We start from the raw sequence: 27,211 nt of genomic DNA, 5'->3' as shown, positions 1-27,211 counted from the left end.
TCTCTCTGACTACAGTGCTTAACTAGTACAATATGTATGAAAATGCTGACAAAACATGATAAAGAATTATAGATTAAAAGGAAACAAACAAAATAACTAGTTTCTCTGAAAAAAATTCTACTGCTCAAGCAAATACAGAAGTCAGTAAGAAAAAAAAGCCTAATGGGATCTTATAACTTGGCCATAAACTACCCAAACTCCTGTGTAGAGAGTGTAAATGAATCAGATGCCAAAGATAGTAAGCAATGGTAACAATATACTGGGTTCCATTATTATTACATATTGATTTGGGGATAAATCCTAAAATAACCACCCCAAAACCAGACTAGTTTAATCAAGAGCCTAAGATTAACAACTACTCATTAGCCATAAAATAAATCTCAGTAATTTCAAAGAATTGAAATGATACAGTGAATATTCTTCACCACAGCAGAATTAAATCAGATATATGGAAGATCTCTAAATATGGGTAAATTATCCAATATACTTCTAAATAACCTCTTGGTTAAAGCATAACTCACAAGGAAAATTAGAATGTATTTTGTACTGAATGATAATAAAATGCAATACATCAAAATCAGCAGAATGTTGCTAAAGCATGACTTAAGAGGGATAATTAGGGCTTTAAATGCTTATATTAAAAAAAGAAGGTATGAAATCAATTATCTAAGCTTTTACCTTAAGTTAGAAGAAGAATAAATAAAATCAAAAGTACAAAAAGGTAAATAAAGAGCAGGAAAATCAGTAATACAGAAAACAATAAATATATACCAATAAAGTCAAAAAGTTGTTTTTAAAAATATTAATAAAACAGATAAACAACTGGCTAGACTGGTCAAGAATAAAAAAAGAAAAAGAAACCACCACAAATTAACCAAATTAGGACTGAAAGTAGGGACACATTTAATGAGTGTAAATTCTATTTTCATTAAAGGTTAATAAAGGTAATATTTTAAATAGCCTTATTGTCAATTAATTCACAACTGAGATGAAATGGACAAATTCCTTGAAAAACAAAAGTACTAGAACTGTGACAAGTAGAGACATGAAACTGGAATAATCCTATAGCTATCAAAGAAATTAAATTTAGTATTTAATACAAATAAATACCCCCCCACAAAAAAAAATCTACAAGCCCAATGGCTTCACTGATGAGGAAGAAATAAGATCAATTTTACACAAACTCTTCCACAAAATAGAGGAAGAGATAATGCTTGCCAATAGATCTTATGAGATCAGTATAATCCTGACAAAGTTATTACAAGACAAGAAAATTTCAAATCAATATCCCTCATGATCATAGACACAAAAATCAATAACAAAATGTTAGAAAACAAAATTCAACAAAAAGAATAACACCTCTGACTAAGAGGTGTTTATCCCACAAATGTTAGATCATTTTAACATCCAAAAAATCATAAATTTGTGACAACACAATAAGGGAGAAAAAACATATGACCATTCAACAGATGAAGAAAAATCATGACAAAATTCAATATCCATTAATGATAAATATTCTCAACAAAGTAGAAATAGAAGTTCCTCAATCTGATAAATGACATCTTCAAAAACTCTTTATAGCTAACATCTTATTTAATAGTGATATATTGAGGGCTCCTTCCTCCTAAGACTGCGAACAAGACAAGGAATGTCTATTCTCATCACTTTTATTCATAGCTAGTTCAATAGGTAAGAAAAAAGGGGAAAAAATCCTGAAGATTGGAAAAGAAAAGTAAAAATCTTCTCTATTAGATGACAGGATTGTGTATGTTTATAAAGATCACAGAATACAAGGTCAATACACAAAAATCTATTTTATTTCCATATAAAAGCAACCAAAAATTGGAAAACAAAATTTAAAAATTCCATTTATGACATGAAAAACGTAAAATACTTAGGGTAAATTTAATTAACCATATGCCAGAGCTCTACAGGGAAAACTACAAAGCACTGCCAACAGAAATGAAAGAAGAACTAAATAAATGGAAAGATATACCATGTTTATGGACTGGATGATTCAATATTGTTAATATGTCTATTCTTCCCAAATTGATTTTTAAATCTGATGAAATCACAAAGTCCAGCAGGTTTTTCTTTAATAGAAATTCACATGGCTAATTAAAAATTCATATGGAAATGCAAAAGATCTAAAAGAACCAAAACAATTTCGAAAAAGAAGACATATCTTTTTCAAAGCTCAAAGTTGAAACGCTTTGGGCTTATTATAAAGCTAGGTATCAAGACAGGGAATTATTGTCACCGACAAACAGATCATTTGGAAAGCAAAGATTCCACACAACATACAGACAACTGATTTTTCAACAATGATGCCAAAAATAACTCAATGGGGAACAGATGGTCTTTTCAAGAAATGGTGCTGTTGTAAGTGGATATGTGTACGGGTGAAAAAGAACCACCAAGCACAACTCCTTTCTCACATTATACACAAAAATTAATTTGAGATGTTTCATAGATAAAAATCTAAAAACAAAAACCATAAACCTTCTAGAAGAAAACAGGAGAATATCTTTATGGTCCTTTGAATTGGCAAAGATTTCAAGACAGGTCAATAAAAGAATTAGTCATAAAAGAAAACACTGAGAAACTGTACTTCATCGAAATGATAACCTTCTGCTCTTCAAAAGACATGACCAAGAAAATGATAAGGCCAGCCAAAAATTAGGGAAAAAATATACACACTACATAATGTCAGACATATGACCTGTATCCAGAACAATTCCTACAAACCATAATAAAAGGAAACCCCAATTTAAAAATTGTGAAAGATTTGAATACTTCGTAAAAGACATACAAATGGCCAAAAAGCATTTGAAAAGATGATCTGAATCATTAATCATTAGGGAAATGCAGTGAGATACCACAAAACATCCATAATAGCTTTAATTAAAAAGACAAACCCAGAGTGGACAATGATAGTGGTTAACTGTATAACTATAAGAGCATTCTTACATGAACTAGAACAAACATTCATCATTATTACAAGGTGTTGATGATCGTGAGTTATATGGGAAAAAATGCAATTGATGTAAACTAAGGTCTATGGTTAACAGTAACATTATAATACTCTTTCATTAATTGTAACAAAGGCAGTATACCATAGCTAAATGTCAATAAAAGGGGGGAAATAAGAGGTGTGGGATTTTTTCATCAGAAGAAATAAGAATGTTCTTATATTGACTATAGTGGTGAATACATAACTATGTGATTATACCAAGAGCCACTGATTGTACATTTAGGATGAATTGTATGGTATATGAATAAAACTGTTAAAAAAAAAAAGAAAAAAAAAAGGCCTGATTCCAAACATTGGTGAGAATGTCCAACAACTAGAACTCACATATTGCTAATGGGAATATAGAATGATACAATCATTTGGCAATTTTTAATAAAGTGAAACAGATAACCACTCCATGAATCAACAAATCCATTCCGATTTATTTTTCCAAAATAAAACCATACAATTACAAAGACATGTACAAGAACGTTCATGACGGTTTTCTCGTAACTTCAAACTAAAAATAATCCAAATATCCATCAATAGGTAAATAAACAAATTGTGATATAGTCATAAAATGGAAGACTAAACAGAATAAAAATGAACAAACTAATAATGTAAGAAACATGGATGAATTCCAAACATATTACATTGAGTCAGAGGTGAAGCACAAGAGCACATTCTGTATAATTTCAGCTTGCCTAGAAGTGAGGGATTGAGGGACTGTATGTGCAGAAGAACTTTCTGGTACAAAGAAAATTGTATTTTGACTGAAATAGAGGTTTTATAGGTTTATATGCTTATCAAAACTCATGGTACTATAAACTTAAAACCTATGTAATTCACTACATGTGGATTTTACTAAACTATGACAACAATTATTATTTTTAAAATTGTACCCTATTCAAAATGAGAAAGCAAAAAATACTCAGATATACTGAACTTTAAGAGAAGATTAAACAAGTCCTAATTTTCTTAGACAAGTTTATTAGCTTACCGCTTAGAGTCAAAAGAAAATTTCAGTTACTTTTAAGTTAAAAAAGAAAAAGAGCAATTAAATCCATTTAGATGTCTTTTTCAAAAGAACAAAAATGCAACCTTTGTTCAGGATCAATGCCTAACATCTGCAGAATGAATTAGACACAGCAGACACAGTTGTGACCTTGTTTCTCATCACCACCCTTCCCATACACTTTTACTGTGATTCATACATATGACCTCAAAGAATCTGAAAGGATCTCAGAGGTCATGGGGCCAAACTCCTCATTTTACACATGAGTAAACTCAGACTCAGAAAGTTCATTAACTTTAAGCAGTTGGTAAGTGGCAAAGCCATGAAAAGACCCAAGTTATTTCTTAGGCATACAACTAGAAACAAAACTGAAATCACTGCCTTACCTATCTTCTATTGTAAGAATTAAAGAACTTAAAGCCCTATAGAAAAAAAAAAGCCCTATTACAATTTCATTAAAAACTTAATCAAAATACCAAAAATAATTTCCTTGCAATTACCTAAGCAAGTACAGAATTTCATGATGGTATAAGAGTCACAAAGTTTTTTTGAAAAACACCTAGCTTTTAATAAAAAAGCTTACCTAAGGTCTTTTGTTTTGTTTTAACAGGAGTCCATCAATCTTTGGGGAAAGGGGCATTATCAAATACAGCTTTTGCCCAGATAGTCTGACTTCAAATTAAATAGCATCTTCAAAACAATATTCATAAACAAAAGCAACAGGCAGGAAGGTGAGGGAACTGTTAATCATCTTTTACCAGGTACTCTGGACATCTGGCCAATAACTCCTCCATAAGAAATTTATTCTCTCACAGTTTGGGAGGCTAGAAGTCCAAATCAAAGTGTTGGCAGGGCCATGCGCCTTCCTTCCCTTGGCCTCTCTCCCTTCTAGGGGTGAGAGTGGGAAGGAGGATTGACTAAAAGGAGCATGTAGAATTTTTTGGTGGTATAGAACTGTTCTGTCTTGATTGTGATGGTGGTTATATGATTATGTGTATTGGTCAAAACTCACAGAACTGTAAAAATGTGAATTTAATTATACCTAAATTATACCTTAATAAAAAATGAAAAATAATTGTGTTTCTAAACAATCCAAAGAGGATATTAAGAAAACAATTCCACTTACAATAGCATCTAAAGGAATAAAATATCTAGAAATACATTTAACCAAGGATATAAAAGACTTGTACACAGAAAACTACAAAATACTGGGGGGGAAAGAAATCAAAGCAGACCTAAATAAATAGCAAGACATCTGTGCTCATGGATTGGAAAACTTAATACTGTTAAAATGTCAGTACTACCCAAAGCAATCTACAAATTCAGTGAAATCCCTATCAAAATTCTAGCATCCATTTTTGTCAAAATGGAAAAGCTGATCCTCAAATTCTTATGGAATTGCAAGAGGCCCTGAGTAGAGGCCCTGAGTAGCCATAACAATTTTGAGAAGTACACAGTTGGAGGATGCACAAATTGTTTCAAATTGTACTACAAAGCTACTGTGATCAAAACAGTTTCGTGCAGCACAAAGAAAGATATATAGATCAATGGAACAGAATTGAAAGCCCGGAAAGGGACCCACACATCTATGCCCCAGTGCACGTAATGGGGAAAGAATAGTCTCTTGAGCAAATGGTATTGGGAAAACAGAATATCCACACACTAAAGAATGAAGTTAGGCCCCTCCCTCAAACCATAAGTGAAAATGACCTAATATAAGAGCTAAAACTATAAAACTCTTAGAAGATAACATAGGGGCAAATCTTCACGACCTGGGATTCAGTAATGGATTCTTACATACGATACCAAAAGCACAAGCAACAAAAGAAACAATATATAAATTTGATTTCCTCGAAATGGAAAATTTGTTCATCAAGGGCATTATCAAGAAAGTGAAAAGACAACCTATAGAATGGGAGAAAACAGTTGTAAACCATGTATCAGATGAAGGCTTAATACCCAGAATACATAAAGAACTTGTACAACATGACAAAAAAGTCAACCCAATTAAAATAGTCCATTGTTGGTGGGAACATAAAATGATATAGCCACTGTGGAAAGGAGTATGGCAGTTTTTCAAAAAGTTAAATCTATCATATGACCTAGCAATTTCCCTTCTAGGTATATATCCAAAGAAAGTGAAAACAAGGTCTGAAACAGATTCTTGAACACCAGTGTTTACAACAGCATTATTCACAATAGACAAGAGGTGGGAACAACCCAATTGTCCATCAACAAATAAATGGATAAAACAAAATGTGGTCCATATATCCAACAGAATATTATTCAGCCATAAGAAAGAATGAAGTTGAGACATGCTGCAATATGGAAGAACCTTGAAGACATTCTGCTCAGTGACATAAGCAAGACATACAAGGACAAATATTCTGTGATGTCATTTATAAGAGATTTCTAGAAATAGTAAATCCATGGGGACAGAAAGCAGATTACAGGTTACCAGGGCATAAGGGGAGTGGAGAAGGGGGAAGTGTATGCTTGATGGGCATGGACTGTGTGTAAATAAAAAATTTTTTAGTGAAAAGTCTGGAGAAATACACAATAAATACATTAATAAATGTTTTTTTTTCTGAAAGAAGTACTATGGTCTTTAAGATTTAAGCTATTTTAAACATAATTTTTCATAATATTCATGTACTACTTTTACAATCAGAAAAAAAATGAAAAAGGAAAAATAGTGGGAACTTAAGAACAACAGTTTTTTTTGGCTCATGGTAACTGATAGAAATATGGCCAGTTTTGTCTCAATCTACTTAATGAGTTTCAATATTAATTAATCATCAAAAGAGTCAAGATTTCTAATAAAACGCCTCAAATTAAGTGACCCAGCAAACAGGAAAATGCAAAATTCAGGTCCCAACAACATCTTAAAACATTCTATTCTTTGGATAAAATGATTAATATTCATAATAAAAATCATCCATGTATTCTGTGATATCTGTGGGAATTTTGTAAAATAAATATTTTGTTGGTATGTTGAGGAAGAAATCAAAGGATAGATAACAAAAATGCAATAAAACTTATCAATGGAAAAGAAAGGTATTTAGAAAACTGATTCAGAGTCCATCTGGTGTGATTAGCAAACACATCAAAATCCTTTGTACTCATCAGAGTAGCAAACTAACTACTTCTTGACTATCACTAGACAATCCAATACGTACAATTCTGTTGAACAACTTTGGGAATGCAGTGGGGGCTACAATGGATCCAGATGGATCAGATATCCATTTCAATGATTATTTTAGGAAATACATTCCAATATCCTGGTTTACAAATACACAGTGACTTTCAGCAAATTTCTTCTATTCTGTTGTCATTATTAAGTCAAATAGGGAAAAGCGAAGTAACAAACATGGAATCTTCAGACCAGGATTGGTTCCTATCTTACTATGACTGGTCACCCAAATAAATTGAACTTCAAGATATACAGACAAAAGATATATAGCCCTAACTCTGCAACAGACAAATATAAGTATTTTTAATCATAAAACACTGGCAAACAACTTGAAAGGTGAAATCACTGCCCTCCCCCCTACATGGGATCAGACACCCAGGGGAGTGAATCTCCCTGGCAACGTGGAATATGACTCCCGGGGAGGAATGCAGACCTGGCATCGTGGGACAGAGAACATCTTCTTGACCAAAAGGGGGATGTGAAAGGAAATGAAATAAACTTCAGTAGCAGAGAGATTCCAAAAGGAGCCGAGAGGTCACTCTGGTGGGCACTCTTACGCACACTTTAGACAACCCTTTTTAGGTTCTAAAGAATTGGGGTAGCTGGTGGTGGATACCTGTAACTATCAAACTACAACCCAGAACCCATGAATCTCGAAGACAGTTGTATAAAAATGTAGCTTATGAGGGGTGACAATGGGATTGGGAAAGCCATAAGGACCACACTCCAGTTTGTCTAGTTTATGGATGGATGAGTAGAAAAATAGGGGAAGGAAACAAACAAACAGACAAAGGTACCCAGTGTTCTTTTTTACTTCAATTGCTCTTTTTCACTCTAATTATTATTCTTGCTATTTTTGTGTATGTGCTAATGAAGGTGTCAGGGATTGATTTTGGTGATGAATGTACAACTATGTAATGGTACTGTGAACAATCGAAAGTACGATTTGTTTTGTATGACTGCGTGGTATATGAATATATCTCAATAAAATGAAGATTAAAAAAAAAAACAAAAAACACTGGCAAAATTGAAAGGGCACCAATACTCATAAAAGAAAATCTAAGTAAAAAAAATTTAACAATTACTTGTCAGATTCACATCTGAGCTACTTGCGGTATATTAAGTAGTGTTTTCCAGAATTGAAAACAGTGCTATGTTTAAGTCTAATAAAACCTTGTAATACAAATGCTATAAACCTGCCTTTTAAAACTTCTTGATCTTCTTTTAGATCAATTCATTGATCTAAAAATAGAAATTACAATTTCAAAGAAATTAGCTATCTAAAAGGAAAGAACTATGGGGCTGAATTCTTAACATTGCTCCTTGCTTGGTAATGTTAAGAATTAATAGTTATACAATGGATTAAACAAAGATTTTGACAATGATAAGCTGATTTTACCAATATAGAAGGCACTTTCTGTCACTTACAACATGTGTGAAATAGCCATTTTGTCTCACTCCCAATGTAAGGCTTTGCCTATATATAAAAATTGTGGAGATCCACAATTATTTCAGAGGAAAGAAACAAGATATGAGTACTTAAAAGTAATTCTGACTTACTACAATATAAACATTTAAAAAGGTCACCCAAAGAATCTGCATGAAATTTAATTTTGCTGAAAAAAATGGATAGTTTTATTTTCACTGTCATTACCCATACAAATTTATATATGTAACCCACAGCAATGTGGCATTAAATAAAATACCGTATGTCAAGACCACAGTATTACACCTAGTAGTCAGGTCTCAAAAAATATTTACTATCTGAATGTAACCTCCATGAGAATAAGATCTTGTTGATTTTGTTGTTACATATACTTGGTGCCTGTCACAAAGTGAGTGCTCAAGAATCATCTGTTCATTGACTGAGATACAAATAATATAAAACTACATCCTGGCCATGGAATAGTGAGGTTTATATTAATTCTGGATTTTCAGAACTACCTATCTGAATTTGATGTAATCTGGGTTTTTATTTGAAAGACTATTGACCTCAGTGAAAGACGACTGACCTCCGTTAAATGCCCCCAAACAAAAAGTGACTGAGGAACTTTTTCCTTGTATTGCTAAATTCATATAACACAACGTGACTCAAAAAATAGAATTTACACTGTCATCTTATAAAAGGCTGCCTGTGGTTGTCCTCTATTCCATAAGTCTGTAATCACAGGTTGATTATTTGAACATGGGACAAATCTGGTCTGTGAAATCTAGGAAAGGCAGATCTGAGCGATGGGCGCTGCTGGCCAGCACCATGAAAGTTGCAGAACCTGTTGTATGTGGACCCTGGACATTTTGTAAAGCCCAAGCTCTCAAGAACACCGATATGATTTGCAGAAGAGGAAAGAGCTCCCAGCAGGCTGAAAAGTAGATTGGCTGAGGCCATGCCACAGAAGAAGGTAAAGAGGTGGCAGCTCTATCAGTTACTTGGCACTGCTGTTCTTTTCTGTGGGAGTCAGAGAACTGTGGGGATGAGTCTCTAACTTGCAGGCCATAGTTTTAAATGGTACCTGAATTTCATTAATAAAATGTAATGAAGCCTGAAACTAAACATCTCTACTTTCTTTTTGACTCTTCTTTTTTTTCAGAAACTGCATGTTTCCAAAATAATTATGTTTATCCTGACTTCCTAACTGGACATATTTCTTTACAAGTTAACAGTGAGTTCATATTCAAGAAGCAACTACAACTCTTCCAGATTAATATCCATTTAATCTCTAAAATCTACTGTTAAAGTTGATGTCAAGCTTACTAAATAATGTTAAGTTTCTCCTATGGCAACAATAACTTTTAAGTCTAGATACACAGAACCAGGAAAAGTACAATTTCGCATACTTCTACAGAGCCGGAAACACATAACCTTCAAAATGAGACTAAAACATTATTCAATATTGATATAATATTAATAACAGATGTTATGCTTCAGTTAAGAACCAAGTTAAACTGTTGAATATTATCTCGAAAGTTTTTATAATTAAAAAAAAAGATAATTATGCACCAAATTAACTGGGAGCTCTTCAAATTAAATTTATTAATAGAGTAATAAGCATACCGTTTCCCAACCTTTAAGCAATTTTTTAGGTAAAATATTTCTTTATTAACTCCCTTAATAATCAACTTTCAACCTATAGAAAGTCAGTCTCAGATGGGCCCAAGACATTACTATTCTCATAGTATCCCTCTATTTCCTCTATCTAAACCTTTGACATTCTGGCCCTCTGGAAAGTTCTAGCTCTACTACTCTCCTCTCCAAGAAATTCTTACAAGGAAGACAATCAAAATTTAATCCTCGGAGGAGCTAAGATGGTGGCAAAGAGAGGAGTGGAAGCTAAGTAGTCCTCCTGGAACAACTAAAAAAAAAACCAGAAACAACTAGTAAATAATCCAGAATAACTGCAGGAGGACAGACGTGAACGTCCAATCATCATACACCAACACAAATTGGGAGGAATGCCCGAGATCACAGCACAAAATCTGTAAGTAGGAACTGTGGATCCAAATCGGGAGACCCCTCCCCCACAGCACGAGCTACAAAGCCTCATAGTGCCAGAGATAAGCTTTCTCCCAGCGAGTGAACATAGCTCAGCTGAGCTCCAACTGGGATTTTAATTAGCGAGTGTGAACTGCTCACTACGAGGTGCAAATCCCCAACAAGTAGACAGAGGTTTTGGGTGACGACTAACCTTGGAAAGCCGGACAGTCTCCTCGGACTAGCTCTGTTCCTTTTTCAACTCAGTGGAGAAAGCCTCAGCCATTTTGAATTCCCAGTTCTGTGACCCAGACAAGGGTGTGGCACAGGCAGAGAGAGACCATTGAAATGCTAATGACCTGCCCCAAATGCATCCATCTTCTCTAAAGAGGAAAGGGTGGGGCCCAGCTTTACTGCCTACCTTTCATTCAGAACTTACACCAGTCAAGAATTATAGGCTAATCTTTGCATCAGGCAGACAGCTTCCCTGCACCGCCCAGCAGCCTGGGGCTTAGCTTGAGGGATGATGTGCACAGCCTTCCCTCAGCAGAGGTCCTGGAAGATCACAGCTGAGAAGGGAGGCCCACTTGGAAAACCCAGGGATGCTATGTCAATGCCAGTGGTATGTGTCAGTGACAGAAAATCTGGGGCAAAACTGAAATGAAGGCTTCAACTCTTGTGGCGGCCTTGAATCTCCGGGAACCTAGGGGATTTGAATATTAAAACTGCCCTTCCTCCCTGGCCACCCATACACATGCCCCACATTCAGGGCGAATGGCTCCAGCAACACACCCAAACTGAGTTCTCCAACTGAACCCCACAAGAATCATTTCCCCACACACCACAGAGACAGAGTTGGGGAGAACTGACTGGAGGCATATAGGTGACTCGCAGATGCCATCTGCTGGTTAGTTTAGAGAAAGTGTACGCCAACAAACTGTGTTTCTGAAAAATTAGATCGGTACCTTTTTTTATTTTTTACAACTTGAAAGAACCCTATCAAGCAAAGCAAATGCCAAGAGGCAAAAAACAACAGAAAATCTTAATGCATATGATAAAACCAGACGATATGGAGAATCCAACTCCCAACTCCCAAACCAAAATATCAGAAGAAACACAGTACTTAGCAAAATTAATCAAAGAACTATAATCGAGGAACGAAATCATGGCAAAGGATTTAAAGGACATCAAGAAGACCATGGCCCAGGATGTAAGCGACATAAAGAAGACCCTAGAAGAGCATAAAGAAGACATTGCAAGAGTAAATAAAAAAATGGAAGATCTCATGGAAATAAAAGAAACTGTTGGCCAATTTAAAAAGACTCTGGATATTCACAATACAAGACTAGAGGAAGCTGAACAACGTCTCAGTGTCCTAGAAGTCCACAGAACAGAAAATGAAAGAACAAAAGAAAGAATGGAGAAAAACATTGAAAAAATCAAAATGGATCTCAGGGATATGATAGATAAAATAAAACGTCCAAACTTAAGACTCACTGGTGTCCCAGAAGGGGAAGAGAAGGGTAAAGGTCTAGAAAGAGTAGTCAAAGAAATTGTTGGGGAAAACTTCCCCAACCTTATACACAATATAAATACACAAAGCATAAATGCCCAGCGAACTCCAAATAGAATAAATCCAAATAAACCCACCCCAAGACATATTCTGATCAGACTCTCAAATACTAAAGAGAAGGACCAAGTTCTGAAAGCAGCAAGAGAAAAGCAATTCACCACATACAAAGGAAACAACATAAGACTAAGTTGTGACTACTCAGCGGCCACCATGGAGGCAAGAAGGCAGTGGCATGACATATTTAAAATTCTGAGAGAGAAAAACTTCCAACCAAGAATACTTTATCTAGCAAAACTCTCCTTCAAATTTGAGGGAGAGCTTAAATTTTTCACAGACAAACAAATGCTGAGAGACTTTGCCAATAAAAGACCTGCCCTACTTCAGATTCTAAAGGGAGCCCTACCGACAGAGAAACAAAGAAAGGAGAAAGATATAGAGAATTTTAACAGACATATATAGTACCTTACATCCCAAAGCACCAGGACACTCATTTTTCTCTAGTGATCATGGATCTTTCTCCAGAAGGGACCATAAGCTGGGACATAAAACAAGCCTCAAGAAATTAAAAAAAAAAAAAAAAAAAAAAAATTGAATATACTCAAAGCACATTCTCCAACCACAATGGAATACAAATAGAAGTCAATAATTTTTGAACTGTAACTCTACTATTTACTTCCTACATGATATAAATTACATGAACTCTAATGACAAATCAGTGGTTTTGAACTCAGTGTAAAATATGTAATTTTAGACAACTATATAAAGGTGGGGGAATGGAGGAGTATAGGAACATAGCTTATGTGTCCTATTGAAGTGAAGGTGGTCTCAAAAAAAAAAAAGACTGATACAGATTTAAGAGGTTAATTTTAACCCCCACAGCAAACACAAAGAAATTATCAGAGAATATAACCATAGAGATGAAATGTAGAGTTTGGGTTAAGAGAAACGGGGGAAGGGGCAATGGGGAGTTAAGAAATGAGTGTGGAGCTGCTGTTTGAGGTGAAGGGAAATTTCTAGTAATGGATGGTGGGAAAGAGCATTACAACATTCTAAATGTGATTAATCCCACTAATGGAAGGCTAGGGAGGGGGTGGAATGGGAAGATTTAGGTGGTATATATGTTTCCACAACTGAAAAAAAAGGCAGTCTAAATAGATGACATTTGAATGCCAAGGATGAACTTGGATGGGATTGGAAGATAGAGGTCAGGTGGCTCAAAGGGATACAGTTGAGACATAAGGTAAAGGAAATATAGAATGTAAGCTTTGTATCGTTGAGTTTCTTAGACTTCGTAGCTGCGCTTAATGGGATTGCACAAAAGAATGTTCTTGACCATGGGAAGTGTATACATGAATTATAGTGTATGTTCAAGGATGTGTGCAGCTAGCTCTCATATGTTTAGAAGACAGAGCAATAGATGATGGATGATAGATAGGGAGGGAAAGAAATAGCAATGTGACAGTATGTTAAAGTTGGTGGATTGAGCTATTGGGGGAGGGGGGCCAGGGTATGATGGAATTCTTTGTATGGGGTTAGTATTGTTTTTGCAACTGTTCCCGTAACTTTGAATTTACTTCAAAATAAAAAAAAAAATATCAAATCCTCAGTTGTTGGGCTGGGGGAGATCAAATCCAGTTATTCTTGGTTCAATCCTGAAGCATTTTACAGTTGTAGCCTTGGGGAATTAAATAAGAATAGGAAAAAAAACTTACACATATATATTGAATCTCATAAATTTTTCATAAATTCATAATTTGTTTTAAAACATAACTTCCTATCCATCTTTTTTTTGCTACTTGAACATTTTTGTTGAAGGATTCCTTATTCCATAGTGATTCCCACAGCCTGGAATTTGTTGCTGTCACCCAAAGGTGTTATTGAACAAGTTCCTCTCTCCCCTGCATGCTTCATAAAATGCTTCTTGGAGATGGAGATACATGGCTTGATGTGATCCAGATTCAATTTGCTAGAAAACAATACTTTGAAGGTATTTTCTTCTTTGGTCTTCTACTGAGTAATTTCTCTTCTTTAGTCTCTTATTGAGTGAAGAGTTTACAAAGCTGTGATATTCTAACTCTCTTTCCTTCTTTATTTTTCATGTAGAATAATTATCTAAAGAACAAATCTTTTATCCACGTATTGGTTATCTTGAGTTCAGGTAGGGAAACTTCCAGTCAGGTAAGTTTGATTCAATGCTAGATTCTTTACCCTTATTATCAATTGTCATAGTAAGTTAGGTTCCCTGGCATTCTTCAAAGGTACAAAATTGAGATTTTGGTTAATTGTGAACTCATGGATTCTTATCATATATAATCTTCTCATCCAAATAAATTATCATCGTTATTATTGGTGTTCAAATTATCCAAATTTTGGCCAGTGTTAGCTTTTTCATAATTGGTTCCTGGATCCTTGTGGAATGAAACTAGCAGTTTTTGCCACCCCCCATCCCCCAACCCCCCTTCTTGCTTTCAAATGTGAAAAGATGTCTAAGCTCGTCTAGTACATTTCCTGCCTGGACATGGACACTCAATCAATCCAAGGTTCCCTGGTTCCTGTGAATGGAAATACACAAGGTGGGCACTAGCAGTGCTCATTACTGCTATGCTGATCATTTGTTACAGGTTATTTTAGTGGAGAGCGCTAAGAATCATGTATTTTAGGGATAAAATCCATGGGTCATACTGATACTTTCAATTTAGAATGATGAGTACAGGGTGCAATGTAATCTCAACAGTTTTATATTGGTATCTACTTTCTCCCAAGTGCATGAGCTGTTTATTTTTTTTCATGATTCCAAAATAAATCCTGTTAGTGGGGTGCCAAGTCCATAAGAAAGAGACAGAGGAGACAGAAGGGGCCTAAATTCATAAAAGAATCTCAGGAAACACTCACTGCAGATAATTCAGATCATTTATATTTTATAAAAATTCAGCCAAGTCTCCAAAAGTTACCAATTGAGAAGTGAAAAACAAATGCCTTCTAGCAAAGCTTTATATTAAGTATTTGGCCATTTTTTTATATTAATGACTGTCATTTTTCTTTTACAGATTTCAATATTTGAGCAAAACTATTTCTCATTGTTATTAACAACCTGATGATAATAGAAGAATTCTAAATTGTATCATCCAATGTTCCCCCTTCCCCCAATATGTTCTTTCTTTGTAGACACACTATCTTTTTAAGTCTGTCACTCAAAAATTGGGCAAAAACTATAGTATATGATAATTTGTTGGGATAGATCATGGGTTCCATATTCTCATACTTCCCTGGTATCCCAGGGCAGAAGACAGGACATAAAGTCTCTGAGATAGATGTATTTGTGATTATATATGCACAGGCATACCTCATTTTATTATGCTTTGCTTTTAGCTGTGCTTGGCAGATTTTGTGTTTTTTACAGATTGAAGGTTTGTGGCAATCCTGTGTTGAGCAAGTCTACCAGCATCATTTTAATACAAAAGGCTCAGATACAGGTTAGCAATAAAATATTTTTTTAATTAAGATATTGTTCTAGTTTGCTAATGCTGCTGGGATGCAAAACACCAGAAATGGATTGGCTTTTATAAAAGGGTGTTTATTTGGTTACACAGTTACAGTCTTAAGGCCATAAAGTGTCAAAGGTAACACATCAGCAATTGGGTACCTTCACTGGAGGATGGCCAACGATGTCTGGAAAACCTGTTAGCTGGGAAGGCACGTGGCTGGCGTCTGCTCCAAAGTTCTGGTGAAGTACACCAGAAATAAAGGCAAACACTTTAATGCCTCACCAATATGGACTAACTACAATGCGTAAACTCAGCATTGAATCTTAGAACATAGCCTAACGTGGACATAATTATTGTAATAGTCCTTAGATTGTAAGCTCTTACAGCAGTTAACTCTATCCCTGAATTGTAATGCCTATCTCTAAACTTTGAGATGTTGATCCCTTAGTGTATAACCTGATTGGTATCTAGAACAATGAGTATCTCTGAGACACCTGAAACTCAGAGCTAGAGCTTGGCAGATATGAATGTCAGTATTAGTGCATACAGCCACTGTTAAAAAAAAAAAAGCTGAAAAAGAGCCCAGACTTCAATTAGTGATATGAATGAAGCAGGTCTGATTAAGACCAGGGCAAACCGGGCCAAAGGGTAAGGGTCGAAACTGACTGTGTTTTAAAACTTCAACTTCCATATGAGACCAAGGGAAGAGACGTCTATTTGGTACAGGATCTAAATTTTCCAAATGGTAGAACTCTACAGTTGGTTTGTTCAAACATCACAATTGCATGGAACTTTGAATAGCAAGTGAGATACGGTAGGTTAGTATAGGCTGGAGTGAAACAGTGATACATCCCATAGTAATTTGGGCAGATAATAAAAAATATATTTACAGCCTCCCCTCCCCTCCCCCAGCCCCGAGGATCTGGGGAAAGGTGCGGAAGTGGTGGACTTCCTCACCTGGACTGGTGTTGATGTTGTCACAAACATTGGGACTGGCAGTTTGATGTACTGAGCCCTCAATCGTGGGACTTGCCCTTATGAAGCTCGTTACTGCAAAGGAGAGGCTAAACTTGCATATAATTGTGCCTAAGAGTCTCCCCTGAGTACCTCTTTGTTGCTCAGATGTGGCCCTCTCTCTCTCTAACTGAGCCACCTCAGCAGGTGAACTCAGTGCCCTCCCCCCATGTGGGACCCGACTCCCAGGGGTGTAAATCTCCCTGGCAATGCAGAATATGACTCCCGGGGATGCATCTGGACCCAGCATTGTGGGATTGAGAGTATCTTCTTGACCAAAAGGGGGATGCAAAATGAGACAAAATAGTTTCAGTGGCTGAGAGATTTCAAATGGAGTCGAGAGGTCACTCTGGTGGACGTTCTTATGCACTATATAGATAACACCTCCTAGGTTTTTATGTACTGGAATAGCTAGAAGTAAATACCTGAAACTACCAAACTCCAACCCAGCAGTCTGGACTACTTAAGATGATTATATAATAATGTAGATTACAAGGGGTGACAGTGTGATTGTGAAGACCTTGTGGATCACACCCCCTTTATCTAGTGTATGGAGGAGTAGAAAAATGGGGATAAAAACTAAAGGACAAATGGGGTGGGATGGGGGGGATGGTTTGGGTGTTCTTTTTTCACTTTTATTTTTTATTCTGTTCTGGTTCTTTCTGATGTAAGGAAAATGTTCAGAGATAGATTGTGGTGATGAACGCATAACTATGTGATCATACTGTGGACAGCTGATTGTATACCATGGATGACTGTATGGTGTCTGAATGTATTTCAATAAAACCGAATTTAAAAAAAAAAAAAAATGGCTTTCTCCCAGGACGTTCCTCTCTAGGCTGCAGTTCCTCAAAAATGTCACTCTTAGTTGCACTTGGGATATTTGTCCTCTCTCAGCTTCTCTAGAGCAAGAGTCTGCCTTCAATGGCTGTTTTCAAACTGTCTCTTGTCTGCAGCTCCTGTGCTTTCTTCAAAGTGTCCCTCTTGGCTGTAGCTCCTCTTCAAAATGTGACTCACAGCTGCACTGAGTTCCCTCTGCCCGTCAGCTCATTTATATGGCTCCACTGATCAAGGCCCACCCAATGGGAAGGCCAACACTCCATGGAAATTATCCAATTAGAGTCATCACCCACAGCTGGGTGGGGCACATCTCCAAAGAAACACTCAAAAGAAATCTAATCAACACTGATAACGTCTGCCTACACAAGATTAAATCAAAGATAATGGCGTTTGGGGGACACAATACATTCAAACTGGCACAGGTATGCATACTTTTTTTAAGATATAATGCTACTGCATACTTTAGTACAGGTATAGTGCAAATGTAACTTTTATATGTATTGGGAAACCAAAAAATTCATGTGACTTGCTTTATTGTGGTGACCTGGAACCAAACCCGCAATATCTCTGAGGTATGCCTATATGAAAACTATCAATAGTATTGAAAAATAAAATGGCTATAGATCACAATCTAGGAAAATCCATACTTCTAAAAGTTTGGATTTGTATGGAAAAACAGTCCAGAGTTCATACTACCAGTGTCTTTATGCCTCATCCCCCATTACGCTCACAATCTAGATTCTAAGACACTGGTCCCAGGCAAACACCTAACATACTATCTCATTTCTCATCCCAACTCCATTTCCAATAGTGGCAAACAGAAATGAAGCATGCGCAATAGATAAGAAGCAAAGATGAACCTCTCCATATTGTCTAATTAACTCTTGGACATAGCCACCTCTCATATGCAACACAGATGAATCCCGACTTATAGACAAAATTTCAGCAGTGATTCATGTTAGCAGTTATAATCATACAGATAAGGGCCACTAGCTTTCCCAGCACCATAGCAATATGGATCCTCTGGTGCCTGAGGGATATGAAAACAATGGGAAAAGTGAAAAACTTAATCTAAGTCTGTCAGTCTCCAAATAGCCGGCACAGATAAAGCAGAAACTATATTTGTATAATGGCCAATAGGGATCTTCAAAATAGTTGGGGCAGATGCAACAGTTGATAATTTTCTCAGTTGATATGCTATGGTAAATTTGCAGAGGTCAGCAGACATTTTTCTCCTTTTTCCAGGAATCTTTCCTTCATTCCAGCTGATTGATTAGTTTTGATCTGGAAAATAGAATTCTTTTCTTCTTGCTCTCATGGGCCATTCTCCTGGTCTCCTGGGTGCTCTCCCTGGGAAGAGTTAAGTTTCACAAGGCAGACCTTGTGGACTCAATGAAAAGAAGCCTCAGGGTACCCACCGAACAAAGCTAGAGTTGGAAGCATGAATATAGATTCTCAGGTATAACTCACACAAGTTGCTAAACTGTGGAAAAAGTATTCTGCCTCTCCTAGCCTCAGTTTCCCTTAATGTAAAATAGGGTTAACCAAAGGCACATAAGGTTACATGTGCAATGCTGGAACAAATTTAGAAAGCATGTTACTGGTCCCAGGAGTGAAGCCTGTGAGGGGGCAACAAGGAGCAGCTCAGTAGACCCAGTAAAGCGCGCGCGCGCGCACACACGCACACGCACACACGCACAGACATACACACACACGGTGTATCAGTCAATATAAAATTTTATATTCAAATGTACTAGTTTGAAAGTATTCAGTAGTGACTTTCTTGCCTACATGTACCTGATATGTTGCTTCCAGTAAGGTAAAAAAAATAACTAGAAATAAGATTTAAATCTCAATTTGTCTAATCACAGCAATCCAACCAAATTTACCTCCTCTTACAAATCCATTCGTAGCTATTGCTGAAGTAGACAATCCTGTGATAGTTGTCACAACAGTGGCCATCATTATTACAAGAACTGACAGACCTTTAGGGAAAAAGGCAAACAGGTTAAGAATATTTATACTCCTATTTAAAGCTGCTATATCTAGAACTGGTTGTTCTGTGCATACCAAATTTACATAGTAACTTACAAATCATTTTATTCTGATCCCATTTTATAAAATCAAATGAGAATGAAAAATGTAATACTAAGATAACAATATGATACAAAAGAAGAATACAATTCAGAATAACTCCAATTATCTGAATTTTATGAAGTTGAGAGGCTAGACATGCGCACAACTATTTGGCTTATTCATTATTCTCAAATGAGTCAAGTAGTATGTAACTTCACTTACCTATTCCAGCTTGACCCACAATCCATGACAACCTAATGAAGAGCATCACACCCCAAATGTTTAACATGCAGCGTACCTAGGAGGAAATAAAAAAGGTCAAGTCACAGACGAAAAAAAGTGACCAAATATAAGAGTGGTAAATGCTAACCGAGCCCAAAGTAGGATAACACTACATTTAAAACTTCAGAAATATTTTAAATCTATTTCCTAACCCTAACCTTTGCTTTAACAATTTTTTAAAAAGCTTAATGTGAGCTTAAATTTGAGCTATAACATAAAGACAAATGAGAACTTAAATGTGAGCTAGTGTAAGTATAATTCACATGTGTGAATGTGGGTATATGTCTCCAGGTAGCTAAAAAGACAAAAAGGAAATTAAAATGTGCTCATCACAATTATTTGAGGCAGCAGAAGCAACCAGAACAGAAAGATACAAGAGATATTTTATGACTTCAGCCCTAAAAAAAATGTAATCTATTTCATGTTCTCCCTTATCAATGCAAATGAGTTTAATTTTTGCATATTCCTTTATAACATTCTCATTTGATATATAATTTCTACAGCAAATTTAAGTATTACATAATCTGTTGACACAAAATGCCAATTGTTCACACATTTCTAAAAAATCTAAAGTATCTGTGAGACAGCTTCCCAATTTGTTTTTATTTTCATTTATCATGCTTATATATAGAACACAGTTTTCTACTTAAAATCTAGCAACAGGCAAAAAATACTATCTGGAGTGTCACATTCACCCTCATTGATCAGGCAATAAAATTATTACTAAAACTGAGATTCTTCTCTTTCTTCTCCCAAATGCCAACACAAGCCCAATTAAGGGTTCCAAGGTCCCAATGAGAGGTCAATTTAGCCTATCTACTTTAGTCAGATCCTTAGCATATATTCAAACCAGAAAAACCAGTAAATCTGTACTTTAATCATCTAAACATGTCTACCGAAGTGAACTCAACACTTAAGAAATAAAGATTTCTCCTTTATTCTGTTTTCTGTTAACTTCTAGATACTTCTCTTCAAAAGATAATGGGGTAGCAGGAAAGGAAGCAGGTACATTTCAGATCTCTTCCTTGATCAGCTCTCTTGATTTTGATGCTCCTATCAATTTAATAGCTTCATACTTAATATCTGAAAAGTATCAATGTGAGATTCACAAGAGGTAATAAAAAATAGAGATAATCAAGTGTAATTTGGTTAAATTAATAAATATACTATGTTTCCATTACTGAATTTGGTATCTAAAAGAAAAGGAGGTACAAGCTGTTAATTTGGTCTTCCACAGCACTCAGGTAAGACAGTTAAAAAAGGGAAAGAAATGTTCTCTTGCGAACTAATAAGAATATTAAGGAAGATTTTATAATAAATAAAAAACCATACCTGTAAAATTAGATCTATATATACTTACTAATACACCCTTGATCCAGCCAAATTTTACAACTCCTTTACTTTCTGCAGTATATGTAACCACAGCGTCTCTAGTTGGAGTGCTTTCTTCCCCGTTTGCAAAGCCATCCTCAAAAGGTTCCTGGTTATAAAAGGAAATGAGAATTATGCTCAAGAATTATTTACAATTTAAGATCACCTGATTAAAACAAACATAACTAAATATACTTACCTATATTTAGGCAAATACAATAAAGATTTCTAAGAATCAAGAGTTTTTGAATATTTTAGTTGGGAAAAATGTAAAGTAATAAAGTGGAAGGAAACTTTCATTATTGAGATTTTTAAAATCAAAATCTCATCATGACAATAAACACATTTTCAAAATTTCAAATTTTAATTACACCCTTGTGGTGTCAGAAGAACACAATGAATACTGTTTCTTAAGTATAAGCCAGCTAGGTCAGTCAATTTAGATCTTACCTACTTTCCAGCCACGATTTCACATTGCCTATTTACCAACCTTTCCCACATGATATTTCAGCATTAATAATTTAAAACTCCCCTTGATCACCAAAAGAACACAGTTTTCCATTATAGTCTATGAAAGCAGGGTTCCCACTGATCCCCAGATTCATTCATAACTCTTCCCTCCTCTACTTGCCCCTTAACTGCATTCATTCATTCATTCAGTGCTCTTAATTCTTTCCTCTGTAATTTTTTTCTGATGCAGCTGTATCATTCCAAGTTCAGTTTGTTTCTGGCTGGATCTACTGGCAGGGATCCAAAGTGAGTAGAAATGCACCTAACCTCATAAGAAATCTGTTTCTAAATTCCATGCAGGGTTAAGATTGATGTTTGGCAGGCCTGAAAGAAAGGAAACAGTTTGCGAATCCAGACTCATTCTATAACCCAACCACCAACTCCCTGAGTAAGAAGGCAATATCAATAATTTCTGAGGTGCCTTTAAATTACAATGACTTGGATCCAATTACAACTCGACCTCCGCAACAACTGAAACTTAAAAATCTAAGCGGGAAACACTAGTTTTATAAAAAAAAATAAGGAAACACTAGCTGTGAAAACGCATCATGTAAATCATGTGTGATTCTATATATTTCGTTCTCCACCTTCACTTTCTCTCTCCTAGTGATTTTCAACCTTTGTTCTGTCCCAACAAACCCAAGGCATATGACATATTCCCAAACAAGCAAAGTGCCTTAAACAGATCAGAGTGGGAGTGGGGTGGGGGTATAACTGGAGGTGACAGAAGATGTTTTTAGATCTAGAATCATGTCTCTAACACTATCCTCAGGGTTCTTCCTTTACCCATATCTAATAGCAGGGAACAAAATGTAGCTATATTTCAAATATTCTTTCCTTAGATGCAGATATTACCAAATTAATCATCATCTAATCCTGAAAATTGTGGTACAGATTTCCTACAGTACTTTTTGTCTTTTTATTTTATATATTTTTTCCTATAGTACTTTTTAAAAACTGTTCTCAGTGATCTACATCCTTTAGTGAATTCTGAGTACATAATTTTCTTTTCACAGAAATGGGCTCCGAGCTCTGTGTTACCACAGAGCAAAATGTACAAATAATCCAAACTTGCCATTTTCTCCCTGGTCAACAACTATTAGCTAGTAGACTCATTTAATTCTATTTAATGTAATTTTGCTATATGCTTCTTCAAAATGCTATCAACCTTAGATTCCATATTCACAGTGTTACTAACTACTGCTAATTCTTAGATTTTGGAGCAACAAAAAAACATTATAAGCCAGAAGCATTAATTTAAGGATAGTTTTTGAAAATTATTTTACCTAGGCTTTCTAATGATTTTATTAAGAGAAAAAAAATCAAATTTTAAATTAATCCCCATGCTTGCATGAACAAAAATAGCTACAACCGCAGCAATGTGAAATATTTAGAAAATGAGTCATTCTAAGATCACTAAGAATTAAAACATGAACTTTAATGTTAACTGCTTCTGATAGTGTACAAATCTTTTTCTAAAGACCCTAAGAAACAAATTTTAATAATCTCCCTTACAACCCAGTTTCATCTACTGTATCAGTGATTATTATACTGTACTATAAATCCTACAGTATATAGCACTAACCAACACCATAAAAAAATTTAAAATTATCCCTGTATTATACTGTTCTTTAACATATTTATTGAGATGTAATCCACATACCACACAATTCACTCATTTAAGGTTTATAATTTAATGATTTTTAGTATACCCTCAAATTATACAACCATCACAATTAAATTTAGAACATTTATATCACCACCAAAAGAAACTTGGCACCCATTAGCCTCCTCCCTTTTCTCCTATCCTTGACAATCACTAATCAACTTTCTGTCCTTACTGATTTGCCTATTACGGACATTTCATATAAATGGAATAATACTATATGAAACCTTTGTGTTTGCCTTCTTTTATTTAGCATACTGTTTTCAAAGTTCATCCACGTTGTAACATTTATCAGTGTAGCCTGTATCATTTTCTTTTCCTTGTCAAGAATTTTCATCAACCTTTCAACAGTTGACGGATATTTGGGCTGTTTCCACTTTTTGGTTATTATGAATAATGCTACTATGAATATTTGTGTACAAGTTTTAGTGTGGACATATATTTTCACTTGTCTTGGAAACAGAATTTCTGGGTCGTACTATAATTTTTTGAAGGGTCTACTTCTGGAAATTTTTCTCAGCTCTTCCTTTTGATCAGGCTACAGACTGTCAGTCCTCATTTTGGTGAATGTGCCTATCACCATTCCTTCTCCTTGCTTATAATCTGGCATAACATGAAAACTAGTAACCATTAAACTTTATATATATAAAATAAAAATAAATCTGACCAGGAGCCTATGTTGCTCAATCATAAAAGCAACTCACTTTAGATTTACTTCCACTGTTAGATCTGTTCCAGATAACAGAGAGTCAATGACAATACCAAATAATAATAATAAAAAAAATTACTCCTAATAGAAGTCAGTGATAAAACTGTTTAATTATTCAATGCTAGAACAAAAATGTGTGCCTGTTAATTCAATTAACTTTCAAGTAGACAGAAGTTCAATAGTTTTCACTCTAGGATATTTAGTACTCATCTGTTGATTTATAAAGGAAGACTTTAAAATATTATATAACTTCCAAGTATTATATGAAAATATAGTATCTATACTATAAACCAAAAAAAAAAATCTCTTTTCCTATCTCTAATAAAAGAACACTAAAGATCTGTCTACCTAATAACTATTGTTTCTAAGACTAAGTATTGATGTGGGTGTCTTTTAAGCCAATGCAGAAGCAGCATGTAGGTATTCTAAAATTCATGCTGTGGGTGTTTATCAGAATTCCACCTCAAAGCTGAAGAGCTTGCAACAATTATTATGCTAATTTATACCATACTATGAACAACTATGTTCAGAAAACAAAGTTAAGATTTCCCACTGTGTATGAGGTAGTATTTTAAAATAAATATGGTTCCACACAAAATGAAAAATTTATCTTCCGTTATCTTAAAAAAATGTTTTAGTTACTAACATTTAAAATGCAATGCAGAAATTAAAATCAGTAAGTACTTCTTATTAAATTTATTAGTTCAAGAAATAGATTTAATATAATGAAATTGGGCTTATAACTGTATTAATTTCCTGAAGTGCCAAGAAACTAAATTTTTGGTTTCTTTGATTTTTTGTTTCTTTAAATACATTAGTTTCAGGGAAATAAGGAAGTTGTTGGTATGGCATTTTGACCAAAAGAAAAACTGTACAAAACCTTTATAATCGGGGAAAATTACAATGTGCAATTACAAACTATAAATTATACTGACACAATGAAATATTCAATCTATTTGCCATTTTCCCAGACATGATGGATTTGTGGCGGTTTTTAAACTGTCTTCCATACTAATGGAACTGATGGATAAAAGGTAGTAAATAATAGCATAATAAACAATTTTATGGATAATACCACATTAAATGAGGCAGACCAAATTAATTTGGGTTTATTTGGTGAAATCTTACAGAGTCAGAATGTTAATTTTTGAAAGATTTTTGAAAGCTATTTTCCCAGAAATGATGGATTTTTGGGGGGTTTCAAACTGTTTTCCATACTAATCCCCAAGCAGGGATTAAGGGTAGGGGTCAGAGTAGAATGGGTGAGACAGGAAGAGACAGGAAAGAATGGAAGAGCCAGATAGTTAGACCCTCATTAGCTGGAAGGATTCCTTAATGAAAGAAATAAGGGTACCAATAAATTACATTCAGTTTCAAAAGGAAATGACTAATTCATTTGGACATGCTAAATTTGAGGAGCCATGAGACAATTAATTGAAAAGTTCTATCAGGCAGTTAAAAATTTATGAATGGAACTCAGGAGAGGGGCCAGGAATAAAGAGCTAGGGTGAAGCTAATGCAAAGAGAAACTTATAGAAAACAAAACAAAAACCATGGGGAGTTGAACATTTTTCTGATGATAGAGAAAATACAAGAATGAAAGGGAACTCTAGTCTTGATGGTCATTATTTCTTTGCAGAGCACAGAGAAAAAGAGAATTTTTATGCTATGGATAACCTCTTCCCTCCTTTGTATATTCAAATCTCCCTTTTAACTTGACCATTCTCTTTTTAAACCATGGTTAACTTTTTACTGTCCCCTTCCCAAGCCAAGCTTGCTGAAAGAATAATACAGCACAGGGAAAAAGACTTGAATAAAAAGTTTTCCTAAGAAGATATACATACGGCCAATAAATACATGAAAATATGCTCAATGGCATTAGCCATCAGGGAAACACAAATCAAAACCACAATGAGATACTATCTCATACCCATTAGAATGGTTACTGTTAAAAAACAAACAAACAGAAAATAAGTGTTAGAAATGACATGGAGAAATAAGAATTTGTCCATTTTTGGTGGGAATGTAAATTGGTGCAGCCACTGTAGAAAAAAGTTCAGTGCTTCCTCAGAAAATTAAGTATAGAATTACCATGACCTGGCAATTCCACTTCTAGGTATATACCCAAAAGAACTGAAAGCAGGAACTTGAACAGATATTTGCATACTGCTATTCATAGTGGCATTATTCGTAATTGCCAGAAGATGGAAGCAAAACAAGTGTCCATCAACTGAAGAATGGATAAACAAAATGTGGTATTCATATATGATGGAATATTAATCAGCTGTAAGAAGGAATGAAGTTCTGATGCATGCTAGACATGGATGAACCTTGAAGATATCATGTTGAGTGAAATAAGCCAGACACAAAAGAACAAATATTGTATGATCTCACTCTTTTGAAATAAGCAGAATATGCAAACTCATAAAGTCAGAAACCAAAATACAGGTTACCAAAGGCCAGGTGGGAAAGGGGAACAGACAGTCAATGTTTAATTGGTACAAATTCTGTTTGGGGTGATGGAAAAGATTTGGCAATGGATGATGGTGACAGGCACAACTTTGTGTACATAATTAACACTACTGAATTGTATATTTGGAAAGGGATAAAAAGGGAAATTGTTTGTATATAAGTTACCACACACACAAAAACCCACAGAACTGTACAACAAAAAGAGTGAACCCTAATGTATACGGGGGCTAATGTTAATAGCATAATTATAATAGTGTTTCATCAATTGTAACAAAAATACCACACTAACGCAAAACGTTAATAACAGGGAAAACTGTGTGTGAAGGGGGTTTCATGAAAACTGTGTACTTTATGCATGATTTTTCTGTAAACCTAACACTGCTGTTAAAAAAAAAAAAAAAAAAAAATAAGATGGTGTAGCATTCTTCAATGTGCACCAATCTGGCTTTGCCTCACCAAAACACCAAAGAGTCTTGGCAAGACATCCCATTACCTGTCTGCTGCCAAATCTAATGGACATTTT

The 27,211-nt window shown here is 35.1% G+C and overlaps 1 protein-coding gene across 3 annotated transcripts in view; it reads right to left on the bottom strand.

Moving 5' to 3' along the window:
• Positions 1 to 27,211, bottom strand: part of SLC12A2 (solute carrier family 12 member 2) — a 122,359-nt gene that overhangs the window by 64,293 nt on the left and 30,855 nt on the right. For all 3 annotated transcript variants that reach the window (XM_037802299.1, XM_037802300.1, XM_037802301.1), the window contains exons 2-4: positions 21,321 to 21,440; positions 19,901 to 19,976; positions 19,492 to 19,587 (exon numbers count right to left, since the gene is read on the bottom strand). In XM_037802299.1, the coding sequence (XP_037658227.1) occupies positions 19,492 to 19,587; positions 19,901 to 19,976; positions 21,321 to 21,440 (292 nt within the window). The remainder of the gene's footprint in view (positions 1 to 19,491; positions 19,588 to 19,900; positions 19,977 to 21,320; positions 21,441 to 27,211) is intronic.

Source organism: Choloepus didactylus, chromosome 13 (assembly GCF_015220235.1).
Source record: "Choloepus didactylus isolate mChoDid1 chromosome 13, mChoDid1.pri, whole genome shotgun sequence".
NCBI lineage: Eukaryota > Metazoa > Chordata > Mammalia > Pilosa > Megalonychidae > Choloepus > Choloepus didactylus.
This window is presented reverse-complemented; position numbering and strand designations above follow the sequence as displayed.